General features: G+C 53.1%; 8 protein-coding genes across 8 annotated transcripts; 5 read left to right on the forward strand and 3 right to left on the reverse strand.

The window, feature by feature from the left end:
• Positions 1-526: 526 nt before the first annotated feature.
• On the forward strand, positions 527-2,038 carry RPT5 (26S proteasome regulatory subunit 6A; the record flags this gene model as incomplete). The annotated part of the gene is made up of 3 exons (XM_049370610.1): positions 527-837; positions 920-1,335; positions 1,383-2,038. The coding sequence occupies 3 exons, from the start codon at positions 527-529 to the stop codon at positions 2,036-2,038; spliced, it is 1,383 nt and encodes a 460-aa protein (XP_049217632.1).
• Positions 2,039-3,648: 1,610 nt separating this feature from the next.
• Positions 3,649-6,533, forward strand: J4E78_010029 (uncharacterized protein; the record flags this gene model as incomplete). The annotated part of the gene is made up of 7 exons (XM_049370611.1): positions 3,649-3,870; positions 3,921-4,070; positions 4,119-4,141; positions 4,192-4,244; positions 4,291-4,745; positions 4,793-6,342; positions 6,401-6,533. The coding sequence occupies 7 exons, from the start codon at positions 3,649-3,651 to the stop codon at positions 6,531-6,533; spliced, it is 2,586 nt and encodes an 861-aa protein (XP_049217633.1).
• Positions 6,534-6,953: 420 nt separating this feature from the next.
• Positions 6,954-7,568, reverse strand: J4E78_010030 (uncharacterized protein; the record flags this gene model as incomplete). The annotated part of the gene is made up of 2 exons (XM_049370612.1): positions 6,954-7,036; positions 7,088-7,568. The coding sequence occupies 2 exons, from the start codon at positions 7,566-7,568 to the stop codon at positions 6,954-6,956; spliced, it is 564 nt and encodes a 187-aa protein (XP_049217634.1).
• A 378-nt stretch (positions 7,569-7,946) lies between these two features.
• On the forward strand, positions 7,947-8,888 carry ECHS1 (putative enoyl-CoA hydratase, mitochondrial; the record flags this gene model as incomplete). Its single annotated transcript, XM_049370613.1, has 2 exons — positions 7,947-8,085; positions 8,158-8,888. The coding sequence occupies 2 exons, from the start codon at positions 7,947-7,949 to the stop codon at positions 8,886-8,888; spliced, it is 870 nt and encodes a 289-aa protein (XP_049217635.1).
• Positions 8,889-9,418: 530 nt separating this feature from the next.
• J4E78_010032 (uncharacterized protein) lies at positions 9,419-11,386 on the forward strand (the record flags this gene model as incomplete). The annotated part of the gene is made up of 1 exon (XM_049370614.1): positions 9,419-11,386. The coding sequence occupies one exon, from the start codon at positions 9,419-9,421 to the stop codon at positions 11,384-11,386; it is 1,968 nt and encodes a 655-aa protein (XP_049217636.1).
• A 1,228-nt stretch (positions 11,387-12,614) lies between these two features.
• On the reverse strand, positions 12,615-14,204 carry J4E78_010033 (uncharacterized protein; the record flags this gene model as incomplete). The annotated part of the gene is made up of 3 exons (XM_049370615.1): positions 12,615-13,391; positions 13,482-14,029; positions 14,078-14,204. 3 exons carry the CDS (start codon positions 14,202-14,204, stop codon positions 12,615-12,617), a joined length of 1,452 nt encoding a protein of 483 aa, XP_049217637.1.
• A 682-nt stretch (positions 14,205-14,886) lies between these two features.
• Positions 14,887-15,308, forward strand: J4E78_010034 (uncharacterized protein; the record flags this gene model as incomplete). The annotated part of the gene is made up of 3 exons (XM_049370616.1): positions 14,887-14,890; positions 14,949-15,086; positions 15,154-15,308. The coding sequence occupies 3 exons, from the start codon at positions 14,887-14,889 to the stop codon at positions 15,306-15,308; spliced, it is 297 nt and encodes a 98-aa protein (XP_049217638.1).
• Positions 15,309-15,992: 684 nt separating this feature from the next.
• On the reverse strand, positions 15,993-16,431 carry J4E78_010035 (uncharacterized protein; the record flags this gene model as incomplete). Its single annotated transcript, XM_049370617.1, has 2 exons — positions 15,993-16,235; positions 16,288-16,431. 2 exons carry the CDS (start codon positions 16,429-16,431, stop codon positions 15,993-15,995), a joined length of 387 nt encoding a protein of 128 aa, XP_049217639.1.
• Between the last annotated feature and the right edge of the window lie 1,676 nt (positions 16,432-18,107).

Consider the following 18,107-nt stretch of genomic DNA (forward strand, 5'->3'; position numbering starts at 1 on the left):
GATGGTGTGTACCTAAAAGCCCATCGCAGTTGCTTCCTGTTTCCCTCACCAGTACGATCACCTTCATCCTCACATGAAACATCTCGATTAAACACTATCATTGTTGCTTAGCAAACTGAACCTACTCAGCATCATCGTACTAATCACACGTGTTGAATCTTGTCCATACCTGCGGGCGGGTGTTCGAACAGGTCCTTTCGTATAGAACCGCATGATCTCTAAATTTACCCTCTAGTACCATCGCAGTTTCCTTGATCAAGCTGCAGACAGAATGACACTTCCCATCTATCGCGCGTTGTTGCGCGCGACTGATCGGCGTTCACAGACGCCAAGACAATCGGAGCTAGGGTCTCTCACCGTGCACTGGTGCGTACCTTCGTAATCCATAGCTGCCTCTACAGCTCCACATCACCGCCGCACCACAACAACCTCTTTGTCGGCGTCATTCACCACCATCACTCTTGTACCGACCCAGTCATCTCTATCACCCCACACCGCGTAACGCCGCTCTCACAACACCGCCACCATGTCCACACTCGAAGATCTCGACGACCTTGAGCGCCACGAGAAGGAAGAGAAGAAGGACGATGACAAGAAAGACGGAGGCAAGGACGGAAAGAAGGCTGATGGCGATGCAGAGATGCAGGATGCGGAACCAGAGGAGGAGCAGCTCGACGAAGAGATCCTCAACTCAAGCACACGAGACATCGTCGCGCGCAAACGGTTACTGGAGAACGACATGCGCATCATGAAGAGCGAGTTCCAACGGCTCACACACGAGAAGGCTTCTATGAACGAGAAAATCAAGGACAACCTAGAGAAGATCGAGAACAACAGGTATGTCGTTGACGTGCTTGCTGTCACCCCGCAGCGCGCTGGACTGAGGCGACTTCGTGGACAACACACTGACATCTTATAGGCAACTACCATACCTCGTCGGAAACGTTGTCGAGATCCTTGATCTTGACGTCACAGAAGAGGCGGCTGAGGAGGGAGCAAACATTGACCTAGACGCCACCCGCGTTGGCAAGTCGGCGGTCATCAAGACCTCAACTCGGCAAACCATCTTCTTGCCTCTCATCGGTCTAGTAGACCATGAGAAGCTGAAGCCCGGTGATCTCATTGGTGTGAATAAGGACTCATATCTCGTCCTCGATACCCTACCCGCAGAGTACGACAGTCGGGTGAAGGCTATGGAGGTCGACGAGAAGCCAACTGAGAAGTACACCGATGTTGGAGGTCTTGACAAGCAAATTGAAGAGCTCGTCGAGGCTGTAGTATGGCCCATGAAGGAGGCTGAGCGTTTCAAGAAGATTGGCATCAAGGCGCCGAAGGGTAAGCTACTCATGTGCTCATCTCTAGACATGTGCTAACGATCGTAGGTGCACTGATGTACGGTCCCCCCGGAACCGGAAAGACCCTTCTCGCCCGAGCCTGCGCTGCCCAAACCGACGCCACATTCCTCAAGCTCGCCGGCCCACAGCTCGTACAAATGTTCATTGGAGATGGTGCGAAGTTGGTCCGTGACTGCTTTGCCCTGGCGAAAGAGAAGGCACCCTCAATCATCTTCATCGACGAATTGGATGCCGTTGGTACAAAGCGTTTCGATTCCGAGAAGTCCGGAGACAGGGAGGTGCAGCGAACTATGTTGGAGCTGCTGAACCAGCTGGACGGTTTCGCCTCCGATGACCGTGTCAAGGTTCTTGCCGCGACGAACCGAGTCGACGTCCTGGACCCCGCGCTGCTCCGTTCTGGACGTCTGGACAGGAAGATCGAGTTCCCGCTACCAAACGAGGAGGCCCGCGCACAGATTATGCGTATCCACTCGCGGAAGATGACTGTCGACGACGCTGTCAACTGGCAAGAGTTGGCTCGCAGCACTGACGAGTTCGGTGGTGCGCAGTTGAAGGCTGTTTGTGTCGAGGCTGGTATGATTGCTCTCCGGACCGGTCACCAGAAGATCAGCCACGAGCACTACGTCGATGCTATTGCTGAGGTACAGGCAAAGAAGAAGGACACAGTCAACTTCTACGCCTAAGGTGTAGTTGGGTGGTGGTGTGGCCGCTTGCATGCGTGCACTTTCATGCCAGGCTTGTAATAATACTTAGACCTTCAGCATAGTACCATAGCGGAAATGACGATTATGAACAACAAGGGTCGGGTTTCAGTTGTTTGTTGTGGGTTGACTTGAATATAGTAGCACATGGCGTCGAGATATTCAGACATCCTACAGTACGTTTACCTCAACCTTGGAATACTGATATAGGTGATGGTTGAGGGTCTTGAAATTGACCAGTCTGAGGGTTCGAGTCCTACCACGATACCGATAGCAAAGACTTACAGAATTTCGATACACTTGCATCTCGCACAACACAACTCTTTAAAGCCGTCACCAACGTGGCGATATGTAAGTTTTAGGACGATACAAAGATGGCATCGTTACGACGTAAGCGAATAACGTACCGGAAATACCTCTTCCGTTGCTGACATTCGCTCTCCATCCTACAATCACGCTTTAAACTGGTGAGCCACAGCGCTGGTCAAAGACTTCTGCTTGATCTAACACCAGTGGCACATGGAGGTCAGCCGGCACATCCACCAACCGGCGACGCAAGAGTTTTAAAGCAAACGCGCATGGAAGAAGAACAAGCTCAGCGACAGCGAGTTGGCTCTGACCTTCAGGTGTATTGAAGAGGCACCTCGCTGATACAACAATTCTATGAGTTTACCAGGTGGTATAGCCGCGCCTCAAGTCTCACGCATGGCGAAGAAGAGAATGAGCCTCTGATTTAGACTGCGGCCTAGTCTTGGTTCAACATGGTCATTGAAGATGTACTTTGGTATACAAGATGATTACAATACCTTCAAGGTGGTTCGCCGGAGTGTCCAGTGCGCCCTCGCGTCTCACACCTAGCCAACCCGCCCGCGCGAGGCTGGCAGCTGCCGACATCGTCCGGGATCATCACTCGCACCCGATAACTCAAAGTGACTTGCATGTAGGAAACAACGCCGAGCCACGGTCGCGCTCCTTCCATGCGTTCGACGTCCCTGCATTCTGGCACGCCCTCCCTCCTCCCCTCTGATTGGCCGCCGACCCCACCAACCGCAACCTCAACCATCCCCGTCTCAACACCAACATGCCAGGCACGTCTCACCCACGCGCAACAACACCACCACCCGATAGGTCGACTGACGTCTTTGTTTCCCTCTCTAGACTCTTGCTATTCAAGATCTGGAGATACTTTCGGTTCTATTAGGACCCTGCATAGCCGCCTCTAGCGGTGGAGCGGTAGTCTACTCAGGGCAGTTCCGTAATGCTGATAGTAAGGAAGGTAGGTTACTTTGGTAGGCTGTCTGGGCGCTGTTTGAGCGATCTTCAGAACATGTGGTGAGGGTCATTGGCTGCTAGGTGACGCGAGACACGAGGACGAAGCCGTACGCCAGGCTGCGCAGCGGGGTGACCTTGTCTATTGGGGCATGCGGGTATGTATGATGACCGAACCGAAGTCGGAATGATGCTTGGGGGACTCGGAATGAGGGCTCATATAACCCCTCCATGGTGTTTGTGGGGTTTCTTTTGTTTTGTTGTCGTTCCCCCCTCTCCTCTCTTGATCTTTGCTCCTACTGTCTTGTTGTGAAGTCGCAGCTATGCAGGCTCTCTCAAGTTTTGTTCCAAGTGACCCGTTTCACCAACTTACGGTTACGCTGTGCCTCGTTGGTGTGTTCCTTACTGTGGTATTCGCTCTTGCGTTCAGACCGAAGAGCAAAGATCAGGCGCCTAGCACGTTCGAAGCATACCTCAAGTTTATCTATGGTTGTTTCTTGAAGCCTCATACTGGGGACGGGTCTGGAAGTCAGCAGGATGCTTTGGTACGTTTGAAGAAGGGACAAAGGTCGGGACTTGCTAATCAAATGGACAGGAAAGTTTCTACAAAGCTCAAGCCGACGTCTACGATGCCACCCGGCTCAAGCTTCTTCGAGGCCGTGAGGATATGTTGGGACTGGTCGCTGCGCAGCTGAAGCACCGTACCGAAGCGGGCCTAATCTCGCAACGACCAGTCTGGGTTGATGTACGTGACAAGAGGCTTGGATGATGGTCGATGTGCTAATGATCGCAGATTGGCGGAGGAACTGGTCACAAGTAAGTACTCAGTAGTCAACACCAAGATCATCTTTCTGACTCAGTATCAGCGTTGAACAAATGAATGCCTTCGTTCCTGTTGCGAGCTTCTTTCGTGCAGTCTGTAAGTCAGAAGCAATCAAACCACAAACCTCTTCTGACTCCTGTAGATGTTGTCGACCTCTCACCCTCTCTCTGCGAGATGGCCCGGAAAAGGTTCGCCCGCCTCGGCTGGACAAACGTCAAGGTCATCTGCCAGGATGCGCGCGCCTTCCGTCTCCACGAACACGAACCACAAGCGTACGAACGCAAGGAAATGATCTCCAAAGAACAAACTGTTCGCGACCTCGACGAGAATGCGGATGCTGGTGGTGCTGAGCTTGTCACTATGAGCTATGCTCTCAGCATGATCCCCGAGTTCTACCCCGTCATCGACTCAATCGATAGCTTGATGAGTCCCAACGGCGTTATCGGTGTCGTCGACTTTTACGTACAGAACCAGGTCGACTTCATGGGAAGAAACTACATGGGTGGTGCTATTGATCGTCACTGCATGTGGATCTCACGTGTGTTCTGGCGGACGTGGTTTGAAATTGACCGTGTCAACCTTGAGCCTGCACGACGTGTATGTCAAATCCCCATCAACCAAGTCCAGCTTCTAACAATTCGTAGGACTACCTGGAATATCGCTTTGGCACAGTCCTCAGTATAAACGCTCGCAACAATTTCTTCGGCACTGGTATCAAGCTCCCCTACTTCATCTGGCTCGGTTGCTCAAAAGACCATGGCGCGTCTACCCAGAAGCTCGCTGAGATTGATGCCGCTGCTACTGAATCACCTTACCTCACTGCTCTCGACCTCCAGACAGGAGCTACGCAGACTGACGTCGAAGTCCACTCAAAGGCCTACGAGTCGGCAGTAGTGAACCTACAGTCTAGCCTCCCACTCCCAGCAACATGGTACCAGAACCACCACTGGCGCATCCACTATGACTCCTCTCTGCCCAAACACGCCCGATTCAACGACTCATACATCTACGCATTCACCTGGGAAGACGACGTAGCAGATATGCGCCTCCTCAAGCCAACCTCCAACGACGTCGTCTTAGCAATCGGCTCAGCTGGTGACAACATCCTCGCCTTCTGTCTGGAAAACTGTCGCCGCGTCCACGCCGTCGACCTCAACCCATCGCAAAACCACCTCCTCGAGCTCAAAGTCGCCGCCTTCACCGCGCTCCCCTACCAAGACGTATGGAAGCTCTTCGGCGAAGGCAAGCACCCCGACTTCCACAACCTCTTAATCCAGAAGCTCAGCCCTCACCTCTCATCCGAAGCCTTCCAATTCTGGCTACACAACGGGCCCTCTGTATTCTCATCTTCCTCCTCAAAGGGTCTTTACTACTCCGGCGGCTCCGGCAACGCCCTCTCCATCGCAGGCTGGCTCTTCCACCTCCTAGGCATGACCTCGGACGTCCAAAAACTCTGCACAGCATCCACCCTGAACGAACAACGAGAAATCTGGCAACGCTCCATCAAGACCGTGCTGCACTCCAAGATCCTCACCTGGGCCATCCTCGGCAACGAGAAGTGGCTCTGGAAAGCGCTCGGCGTGCCCCCCGCCCAACGCGCCGTCATCGAAGCTGATTTCAAGAAAACCGACGACTTTGACGAGACAAAGACACCGTCGGTGCCCAAGTCGGATGCAGCAGCAGATTACATGGCGTTCCACGAAGAACCCTCTGACGACGCGCTCAAATCGAGTTCTGGAAACGCGATTTACGAATATGTACTCAATACCTTCGAGCCCGTAATCAACACCACCCTGCTCTCAACATCAAACCACTACTACCTCCTCACCCTCCTGGGCCACTACACACCAACATCCCACCCCACATACCTCTCCCCGAAATCGCACATCAAACTCAGTAAACCCAATGCCTTCAACGGCCTCCGCATTCACACAGATGAGATCTCAGAGGTCATTGCGAGGATGCGACCCGGTACACTGACGATCGTCGTGGTGATGGATAGCATGGATTGGTTCCCACCTTCCGGCCAACAAGCACTCAAACAGATCCGTGCGCTGAACCGCGCGTTAAAGGTAAAAGGACGGGTTATGCTCAGGTCTGCGGGCTTGGAACCGTGGTATATCAAGGTGTTTGGCGAGTGTGGGTTTGCGGTTAAGAGGGTTGCTGTGAGGGTGCCGGGGAGCTGTATTGATCGGTATGTTATAAACCCCTTGGATGTCGTGGAGATTTGTGTTTACTGACTGATGACGTAGGGTCAACATGTATGCTTCTACGTGGATTTGCACGAAAGAGGTGGGAATTGAGCGCGAGGATGTCAAGGTGGGGTTGAGGAAGACGAGTTTGGCGGAGTTGAAGCTTGAGGCTCCTGCTTTGCGTATGGAGTAGGTTGTTCTTCGTCTCTTTCTTTGGATTGCGTTGTCTTGTAGCATCGGTGGCTGCTTGTCGTTCTTTTCCTTGTCCCAAAGCTGTTTTCCACATCAGTAGTTGTTGCCAGATACCTAGAATCCTCTCTTTGCACATATCTTCACCTGTGCATGTGTACATAGTACATTGTCCTGATATTAAAGATATAAGCTTCATGGCTTTCCTGCTACGTGTACACATGATATAACATCCAACGCGTTATCGTGGCAGCACCCCCTCCCTAGAGCAACCTCGAGTTGCGAAGTATGAAGCTCGAAGTCTATTGCGGACCGGAAAAAGACGCCCATGCCCAAAAACAGCCGTTGATGGCAACCTTCCCAAAGTTCCAGACCGTTATCCGACGAAGTGAAAGCAGATGGTCAGTCGATCGATCGACCCGACTTAGTTGGCGTTCTGGTACCGAGTCTTTCCTACGGTGAAAGGGACGTAGCGGTACTTGATCATGTGTTGAATCTGTCGTCGCACTGGAATAATGTCAGCCTTGAACTCATACGCACATCCCAGCATCAACTTACTCGTCAAGCCAAAAAGAATCAACCAGTAAACGACCAACACGGGCCAGAAGACGGGCAAGTTGAAAATCTCAAACCAGCTGCAGAAGAAGCCAATAGCAATCGCCTTGGTAGTCGAGTACCAGAACTTGAACTCGGGCAGCCTGCGGACAAACGGCCTGAACTCCTGGTCCTCCTTGGTGGGCAAGCCGCTCGCATTGCCGTCCTCCATGCCCTCATCTTGCTCGAGCGCGGGGTCGAATTTGGGGGACAGGAAGGCGAGGAAGAGGTTCAGCAGGTAGATGCCGAGCGAGTATGCGACGATGTACCAGCCCTGGGCGAAGAAGATGCGCAGGCCGAAGAGCAGGAAGAGCGTCGCTGTGCCGCCCCATCGGTAGGGCGTGTAGGGCGTTGACTTGTCGAGGTACGTCTGGAACAGGCGCCCGTACTTGGTTGTTTGTGCTGTGACGGCGCTGAAAGGGGTATCGGGCTCGGGCGAGTCCATGGTTGCGTCGCGGCGGGGGTGGGAGGGTGTGTGGTGATGGCGGAGGGGTGGAGTGGGTGCGCCGCGTAGGAAGGCGTGGGTGGGTGAATGCGGAGGCGACGTCTTGTTGAGGGAATCGTGTCAAAAAGTTGAGATGCGTCGCAAGGCTGGGGCTTAGATCGCCGGCGCCCGCCCAGGACGCGCTAGGACCAAGGTAGCGAGTGCCGCTAGTCGCGTCGAAGTGGGATGTTGGTACGGGCATGTTTTGGCGGGCGCGCCTTTACCGAGGTGCCGATGCTACCCACTTGTTGGAGCTCTGAGCTCATCTGCTCTCTTTCGATGTAAACACATGTTGCCTGAGCTGGACTCGTAGTCAAAGCTCAATTCTACACACTCAACATGCAGGCATTACGATCAACACCGAGGGTCGCCTCTCAATTCCGGTCAACGGGTCTACCCAGACTTGCGAGGGGATATGCGACAGAGAGGTCATTCGAGCATTTGCTTGTATCGGTGGCCAGACCTGGTGTTGGTCTGAGTATGTTACCACCTTCTATTCAACTACTATCATGTACTCCTAGAGAGCTGTGTCTGGACTAACAACCCCCAGTCCAGATCAACCGCCCCAAAGCCCTTAACGCCCTCTCCACGCCCCTCATCCTCGAGATCAACCAAGCCCTCCGCGACTTCCAAGCCTCAAAATCCATCGGCGCCATCGTCCTCACTGGATCGGAAAAGGCATTCGCAGCCGGTGCCGACATCAAAGAGATGAAGGACCTCACCTTCAGCGACGCATACGGCAAGGACTTCATAGAGTCCTGGTCCGACCTCATCACATTCCTCAAGAAGCCGCTCATTACCGCCGTCAATGGATATGCTCTAGGTGGAGGCTGTGAGCTCGCCATGATGGGAGACATCATGTATGCGGGGCCCAAGGCCGTGTTCGGACAACCCGAGATCAAGCTAGGCGTAATACCCGGTGCAGGTGGCTCGCAGCGCCTGACCAAGGCAATCGGAAAATCAAGAGCCATGGAAGTTATCCTCACTGGCGACAACATCACCGCGCAACAAGCAAGCGACTGGGGCCTTGTCGCCAAGGTGTTCGAGACACCCGAGGAGTGTGTTAGCGGCGCTATCAAGACCGCGGAGAAGATTGCGGGGTACAGCCAGATCGCTGTCAAGGCAGCGAAGGAGGTTGTGAACAAGAGTCAGGAACTTGGTATTAGGGAGGGTGTGGAGTATGAGAGGAGAGTCTTCCATGGTCTGTTTGGAAGCCAGGATCAGAAGATCGGTATGGCTGCTTTTGCGGCGAAGGAGCAGGCTAAGTGGACGAACAAATAGATGTTCGTAGGATAGATGAAAGGAAACAGATCACGTCAACAAAAAAAAACCGAACAGGCCCGATGCCTACATTGTCATAAAAACCTACAAGATAGGTGACCTGGCGTTGATGTAGGCTCTAGACCTGTTCAGTTTTTTCCCTGTATGAGGTGAGTTGATTGAAATCGCCTTGAACACATTTGTTAGTGCATGCGGTTTCTACGAGGAGCTGTGTGACCCAGAATACCAAGCTTATTTTAGCACTCAAAAATGGGCTGTACTACGCGCTAATTCTTCGATACCATTCTGGCATGCGTACTAGAGTATCGCGACCCCATTTCCATCGCATTCGGCATGGAATGGCATCGCATCTCAATGAAGCTACGCGTGCCTCGGCAGGACCCGATAAGCTTATCGGCCGCACCTGACAACCCGCGCACGCACGCGCGTGAGATGACGCGAGTACATGTGGGGAAACTCTGGAACACTACTCCATCTGACATGCCGCTACTCTCCCAGACATCCTCCTCTCCACATGCCCAACTCTCACCATGGAAGCGACACCGCCATGGTTACGCGACGCCCTCCGCTTCGCTCTAACAGCGACAGCATCGACTGAAGCCCCCTGGTGGGCGCACGACTACGACGCCTTCAAAGCCGCTGGCGGAGGCGACCTTGTCGATCCGGATGATCCTGGCAAAGACCCGCGGTTCCGCAAACTGGTCGAGGCCATATTGTTCAGTCGGACGCTCTTGAACACGTACAACTTGGTCCTGCTGGGCGTGCTGCTGGTTTTCACGGTATGGCATTGGTCCGAGAAGATCGTGCTGCACCGGCGGAAGAGGCGCATAGTCAGTACAACGAAGGGAGATGATGAGACGGTGCATGAAGAAGAGGCAGAGGCCTGGAGTAGCTCGAGTAGTACTATCGAAGGGAATGCGACGCCCCCCGATACCACCGCCGCGAAGAAAATACACGATGCCGATGAAACGAGCCCTCTGCTTCCTTCGCAGCGTCCCCGACGCGTGACGAGACCAGTAGTATGGCGTCCTTACTACATGCTCAAGTCTACGCTGCAATACCAGCCTCGACCCATTCCTGTCGTCAACAAAACACTGCCCACCAACGCCGTCTCGTTGCTCGTCCTCGCTTGGATCGGCTTGAACATCTTCTACAACTTCTACCGCATGCCGCTCTCCTTCATGTACCTCTTCGTCTTCGCCGACCGATGCGGTATCATTTTCATCACGAACCTGCCCCTTCTATACCTCCTCGCTGCGAAGAACCAGCCGATAAAGTTGTTGACGGGATACTCGTATGAGAGTCTTAATATCTTCCATAGGAGAGTAGGAGAGCTCGTGTGTCTAGAAGCATTCCTGCATTTCCTCGGTATGGTGGCTGTGTGGTATGGCATGTTGAGGCATCTGGGTTTTACGCTGGCGAGATTCATATTCAACCGCGTTGTGCTGTTAGGTCTAGCCGCGCTGATTGCGTATGAGTTGATCTACTTCACGAGCTTGGGAAGCTTCCGAAAGCGGTGGTATGAGATCTTTCTGGGCCTACACATCGTACTTCAGGTCGCTGGATTGGTTTTCCTATGGTTTCATCATCACACCTCACGGCCATACGTTGGCGTGTCCCTCGCCATCTTCCTCATCGATCGACTAGTCTACCGTATGTGGCTGAAGTCCAGTACCCACCCCGCAACACTAGAAATCCTGGAAGATGACGAGACCCTGCTGCTTTCAGCAAACTGGGAAGTCGCCACGAAGAAATCCGCGATCCTAGCCAAGAATATGACACAAGGCTGGAAACCAAACGAACACATCTTCATCTCTGTCCCATCCCTCTCCCGCAAACATGGCATACAATCCCACCCTTTCACCATCTTCTCCGCCGCCCCAACAACGAATCGGCAAGATGGCGACGGAAAACACGCCTGGTTCTCCCTCCTCATCCGCGCCCAATCCGAACCAGGTTTCACACACAGCCTCCTCCGCCACGCCCGCGCCTCTCCAACCCCAACAACACAACTCCGCATCCGCCTCGACGGCCCCTACGGCTCATCCCACGCCCTCGACCTTTTAGAATCCTCCTCAACAGCCATACTCATCGCAGGCGGATCCGGCATAGCAGTCGCCTACCCCCTCCTCTACGCCCTCTTACAGCCTTCCCCCACCGACCCCGAATCCACTTTCAGATCCCAGAGAAAAGTAAAATTACTCTGGATAACGCATTCACTCGACCACCGCCTCTGGATCCCAGAGGATAAACTAAAGGAATTAGAAGATTGGGGGTTAGATGTCCTTATTACACCGCCAACTGCACTTGCCGGTCGACCGGATGCAGGGGGGATTGTTAGGGAGTGGGTTGAAGAGGAGGATGTACATGGGAATACGATGACTGGTGTTGTGGTTAGTGGACCTGACGGGTTGGTCAGGGATGTTAGGAATACGTGTGCGGAGTTGATTTGGGGCGGGAGGAATGTCGATGTTCAGGTTGAGAAGTTTGGGTGGTGAATATCTTTCATTTCGACAACATCTCTGGAGTTGCATGGTTGTTTTTTTGGTTCTCTGGAGTTTGTGATAGACAGGGTTGGGTGGGAGTTCTGCTTTTGCTTCTGCTGGCATCTTCACATTCGCTGTAGCGTTTTCTTGTAAGAAGGGAAGAAGAGCCCTGGGAGGATAGAACTGGCGATGGGTATGCCATATCCGAGTATTGACTAGGTGGACGCTTGTGACGGTTTTGATGACAAAATGATCATTTGATCATTCACTTGTTTCAAATGATCATTTTGTCATCGGAACCGTCACAAGCGTCCACCTCGAGCAGACTGCGACGGAGCTGCTAGTGATTGACCCTATACCATCGTACGATTCAATCCACGTGGTTGCCCACCCAAGCAACCAAGTGGATTGGGTCGTACGAAGTTATCAGCTTCAACGCAGTCTACTCGTAGTGAATACTCGGGCATGGCATTGAAATTAGAAGACTTAGCTATCTTCTGTGTCAAAGACCCATTAGGCAAAACCATTTTATCTAACTTTATAAAAGTGTTTCCCCACTAAATGCTAATGCCTGTCCCCTGAGTTTGTGATAGACTGGCACGTCAGCCTAGGAAAAAATTAAACCCCCTGGAGCCTACATTAAGATAAAAACATACAAATTAGGCGGTCTAAGATTAACGTAGGCTCCAGGGTGTTCAGTCTTTTTATTGTATGAGGTGCTGGGTGGGTAGGAGTTCTGCTTTGCGCTCGTTATCTGGTCTTGTTACATTCGCTTTGGCGGTCACCGGTGAGAAAGACAGAGAGAGAGAGAGCATTTGGGGGATGACAGTGGCGATGAGTAGCCATGTCCGAGTATCCACTCGGTGTCCGGTTCCATTAGATGCCGACGGTGTGCCTTCACCGCTTGATTTGTCAAGTGAGGGATATAGCACTTCGTCGGATATCCCTCACTTGACAAATCAAGCGGTGAAGGCACACCGTCTGCCTCCAATGGAACCGAACACCCAGTGAACACTCGGACAGAGCATTGGGACCAGAAGACCCAAGCATCTTGAAACCTAAACCCATCAAACAAAACCGTCTCCTCTATCGTTATACAAACGTTTGCCCACTAAACGCCAATGCTTGTCTCCTAAAACGCCCACGCCAATGCGACTAGCCTAGAGTAGCCTTGCATATCCAAGCCCTTCATGCATACACCTCAGTCATCCGCAATGAAACTCGTGACCCGGGGTCAAATCTACCGTCCCCGAGCAATATCCCTAGTCTCCTTCTTCTTCTTCAGATACGCACTAATCTGCTCCACCTGACTGACAAAGAAACAGCGATTCGCGTCGTTCTGCCACACCAGCACACCCAGCGCACCCGCATACCCCAGCACATCCCTGTACTCTGATTCGGAGCCGAATTCGCGCATCAAGTACCCCGTCGTAGTCTCCACACGCTCGCCTTCGTATTCCCAAAGCCGGATCTGGTCCATGACCGTAGGCGGGATGTAGGGAATTGTCTTTTGCATCTGAGGATGCGCATAGGTCGTCAGATAGGAGATGATTTGGCTCGACGTGATGCCTGATTGAACGGCTTTGTGGACGGATTCTTTGGTGAGTTTGCCGGAGACGAGGTTGGGGAAGCGATGTTGGAGTTTGGTGAAGAGGGATAAGATGGCGATTTGGATGAGGCTGTTTGTGTAGGCGTAGAGGCGATAGTTTGTTTCGATGATGATGAAGCCCTTGTTTGCGGATGCCGAGGGGCCGGCGTTGCCTTGGGAGGCTTGGGCGATGTCGTTGGAGGAGGCGGACATGGCGCTGCCGGAATCTGAGGTTAGGGTTGTGGCGAGGCGCGTGGGGTAAAAGGTTCGCGCGTTCTTGTCCGAGCGGTAGACAAGACCCATTGAGGAGAGGTCCTCGAGCATCTGGGATTGGGTGGGCGAGAGCGTGGATGTGGAATAGTCTTGGCCTAGTTCTAGGGAACCAAGCATGAAGAGGAAGGATAACACTTCGGTTTCGGACATGCCGAGCTGGGGGTCAATGTCAGATTCGGTGTTCGTTGGCGTCGGCTGAGCTCGAAGAGGACAGTCGTCGCAGGGTTCGTGGGGTTCAATACTTACTTCGTTGGTCATTTTCAGGTAGACGATGAGCAGACTCCAGACTTGGGCGTTCGTCTCTTGCAGCACGAAAGAGAAGCCGTCTTTGGTAATCCTTGGGCTTCCATGTACGGTCCTCACAAGGTCACCGGTATGTAGCAGCTTCTTCGTTCCAGGACCGACTTCTGCTCTCTCGATGCTGTCTCTGCTAAGTCCAGCCGCGCCGCTCACCAAGTAATAGAGTATACCCTCCCATTGCGATCGCGAGTATTCGTCGAGGAAGTCGATGCTTAAGCGCTTTCCGCCGCTCTCTTCTCTGGTCGCCGGCACACCGAACGAGCGGTGCGTACCGGAGCCCTCGAGGGCGTTTCGCAAGCTGCCTTGAAAGTCTTTGCTGAGTGTCCACGAGAAAGTACCGTCGTCCTGTTTAGCAGGGGCAATGATGTGTAGGCGTTCGAGGGTAAAGAGAGCCTGTTCCTTCTCTTTCCTAGCGGAAGGCTTGAACCAGGCGTCCATGTCGGCGACGGGGAAGGATGAGGGTCTGTAGAGCATCGCAAAGACTATGGATTTGGCTGTGGCTCCGTTAGCGACAGGATCGCGGACGTAATAAATGCACTCACCAAGATGCGGAAGCATGCAGCGGAGCACCGCCAACACGGTGGAAGGCTGCTCATACAGCCGCCGGTGTGTCGCGACAGGCAGACCCTCGAGGTATTCCAGCGCCTGAGATGAAGATGAAGCCGACATCGTGGGGGATGTGGAGAGGAGGATGTCGGTCTACCGCCGTATTATCATGTTCGGAGAGAAAGGGTCCACGAGTTTGGGCGGTAGCGACGCGTGGGTCGCGCAAGTGGAAGTCGCAGGTCGCCAATCGCCAAAGAAAGTTGATGACGCGCCGAGCGAGCGGAAAGCTCACCCCACAAATTCCGCTCCACCCTGGTCTAGCTTCCGAGGTACGTGGGCAGCTGCCGAGCGGAACATCGACATCACTCTTCGCACATCGCGGGGTGAGCATCAACCATGCCGGCGCTGAAGTTTGTGAGATCTGTGGGTTAACCAACCATGTCATTGACCAACCTTATAGATTTTCTAACGTGTTGCTAGGTCTGGGAGTCGTTCCGAGCAAACTCTGGGCTGGAGCCAAGGTACTGCCAACACCTAAGTATGTATACACGAAGCTAATAAAAGCGACACGAAAGACTACTAGACGGTGTAGGTTATGAGAGTTCATAGCTCTGGTATACTGTCATGCTAACACCAATTCTAGCTCCGAGTAACCTCGGCAGTCCCAGGACGCGTCAAGTTTGAGCTTGACATCCAGAAAGAGCATACAGTCCGTGCTATCCCACCTATCGTCTCCTACCATGTTCTCGAAACTCACCTAATGTAGAACCGCCTTAACATCCTCCACGGCGGAACCATAGCCAGCATGGGTAAGTCGCCCCTCCCAAACCCCCCACTCAAACACCAGTATCTCACGACCCCACCCAGTCGACCTCGGCGGCTCCCTCGCAGTAGCATCCCGCGGGCTCTTTGCAACAGGCGTATCCACTGACCTGAACGTAACCTACCTCTCCTCGGGCGGCAAGATTGGCGACTTGATCAAGGCCGAGGTGACGTGTGACAAGTGTGAGTCCATCATATTGGCATGCCTTGCCTTGCTCAAGAGACCTGGTCGCTGAATACATCGCTCTAGTCGGCAAAACACTCGCCTTCACGTCCATCAACTTCAGCAACAACAAAGGAGAGGTTTTCGCACGGGGAAGTCATACCAAGTACGTTGCGTTGGCGTGGAAAGATCCCAACAACATCGTGGAGGAGCTTTCGCCAAAGCCGGAGAAGAAAGAGTAGAAGCATAGATGCGGTGAACATGATGCGTCACGGCGCATATCTTGTGGGAGAATACGATGCCTGGTCATAGCACTATAATACATACGTCTGGTCCTGGGCCTAGTCGATAGGCTTGGGTTTAGCGGTCCGGGGACGAGCTGCTCTTGAAAATCACTTCGAATTGTTGGGAGACCTCATCGTTCGATCTTCCAACAATTCGAAGTAATTTCCAAGAGCGTCTCGATCTCGGATTGCTAAGCCCAAGCCTATCGGATAAGCCGTTAGAGACCGCGGGCAAACAAGGGCCTACTGACTCGTGATCATTTGCGTGTGAAAGCCATAGAAAGCTTCAAATCTCGTGTCGTTGCATCGATTGTACATACGTCATGCTCTCAGCATTCAGCACCTCAGCCAATGACTGTTGCGGTTCTACTCCAGCCGTAATGTCGACTAAGAATTACATTACTACCTCTTTGTGGATATCTAACAATGCATGCTTCCCGTGCAGATCACAAAGTTGATGTCTCGACGTTCTCATGCCATGCACAGTATCTCAAACTCTCGCGCTTTCTTTTTGCCATCGTTCTGTCTCGTAACATCTTTTACTCTTTGCAGGTTTCACATGATTGTAACCTCATCTTCAACTTCCGTAATCTCGTCCAGATCGTAATGTAGCCGTCCACCTTCCACAACCTCATGGTAGGATTATGAACCGTCCGAGGACGTCTCTTGGTTCCGCTCAGTCGAGTCATCGGATTTGTTCCAGCCCTTGCCCTTCATTAGGTTGATCAGGCTAGCCTTGCGTGGGGTCAGCTTCCTTACGGCCCGTCCAAAGGCTCCAGCTCCTGCAGAAGTCGTGTTGTCGTCGTGCTTACGGAATGACATCGGCGGAAGATCTACCGGATTGCCAAGAAGTTTGTGCTCTCTCCTGTATTTGTACTCGAACTCCTGGGCGTAGTCAGTAAAACGGATTCAGAGTCATGACGCAGATAGAACGTACCCAAAGGCTATCTGCTGCTTGATCGGAAGTGCACAGGTCGCGCAGTTGTCCGAGTATGTAGCACGCCGCCAGCTTGTCTTGATTCAATTTGCATTCTCCCAAGAGGCCGGAGGTTTGATGGGCAGGGTCAAGTTCTGCTTTCATTGCATCGGTACGCCATTGATCGTATCGAGACTGGAATCTTCCAGCCCAGTAAAGCGGCGGCATATAGTCTTTAACCTGCAAGATCTCATTGTCAGCAACGTCGGACCTCTCTAGCCCATGTCTACTCCGCGAGCGGCTGGAAGAATAGGCCCAGAGGTTTCCAGCGTTGTTTGGTGCTCTGATCGGGACTCTGGTTGGTACTTGGGGGAACGCCGCCAGATTGAAACTAGATCCGGTGAATTTCATTGATGACACAAGCCCTCGTCCAGGCTGACAAGGTGTATATGTCGGCGTGACACTCAGTCTTTCTTCATCCGTCTCCTCGGGTATCGATTCGCACGAGCTCGCGTCTGATCTGACCCTGACATGTTGAGACGGGACAGTGCTCTTCGGATTCATGCATACTGACTGGACCAAGTCCGACAAAGACGCTGTCCTGTACTGCTCCGGGATGCGAGGCACTGGTGGAGCGACTTCCAGGTGGCTTCCAAAATTATGGAAGGTTTGGGAGCGTGGAAGTCTGCTCACCTCATGTGTAGTCATCGCCAAAGCATGGGATGACCGCCAGACGCCGCCCAAACCATTGGGTGTTCCTAGCGTTTTCCTTTGCTTTTCTCTGTCCGTGGGCAGCCGGGGAAGGGCTGGCCTGACATTATCGCTCGCATCTGGAGCGGGTGTTGGAAGGTCGGTGTTGTGAGGCGGGGCGGCTGCAGAGTTCGATATCAAGGGTGATGCTGCTGGTGTATCTTTTTGTTCCTCCGACTGTATCCGCTTTACTGTCACTGGCGTCTGCTGTGTAAGCTGTGAGCTCATTCTCTTTCTTACTGTGGGTGGAGTCGCGAAGCCTGGCTCTCTGCTCTGTGAATATTGTAGTCCCGGACCAAACGACCTTCTACTGTTCAGTGTACCGGGCACTGCAAGTGATTCCCTCTTCAGCGTTCTCTCTTGTATCTGCGACCGCCTGTGTGATATACGTCTTTCCGTCGGTATGTTCTCTTGCAGAAGCGGCCTTTGAGCTACTGGTGATACCACAGACATCTTAGGTCCTGGCCGCCTGGGAGCCATATATCGCGCCGACTGTGGCCCGTTGGCTGTTTTGACGAGATTTGGTGTCGTACGTGAGCGCAACTGATAGGAATGCTTCACCGGAGAGCCATTGTTTGCGGCTGCCAATGCGTGGGCAGTCGCGATGTGTTTGATCTGTTGAGAAGCGCGGTACGAGACGTGTTGTTGAACGTGTTGACGTGGACTAGAGCGACGGCGCTCTAGGGATGGCGGACTGGGAGTAGGAATCTTCGAAGGTACCGAGTCTGGCTCTGATTGAGGCATTACCGCGAGAGAATGGGACTTGACTGCGCCTTCTACGTCTGCGGCGAACGACTGAGGCTCTACCCTAACCGGGAGCGGGATGAAGCTCAGCGTACGCGATCGAGGCAGTGGCTGCGGTGTGGTATCGGTATCTGCGCTTTTGGGTAAAGTCTTGCTGAACGGGACTGTTGCGGACTCTTCGGTCGCATCGTTGGAGTGGTTGGATGGCGCAGAAACACGCATTGGTGAAAGCGCAGCTTCGGATACAATATTTTTTGTAGTAATGTCGGTTGCAGATGGTTGAGTAACAGCCAATGACGGCACATTCACTTGATGACGTCCCGGGGTCGTCCTTCGCTGCGAGAGGG

The sequence above is a fragment of the Alternaria triticimaculans genome (assembly GCF_023758025.1).
Source record: "Alternaria triticimaculans strain BMP 0046 chromosome Unknown scaffold_26, whole genome shotgun sequence".
NCBI classification, from domain to species: Eukaryota; Fungi; Ascomycota; class Dothideomycetes; order Pleosporales; family Pleosporaceae; genus Alternaria; species Alternaria triticimaculans.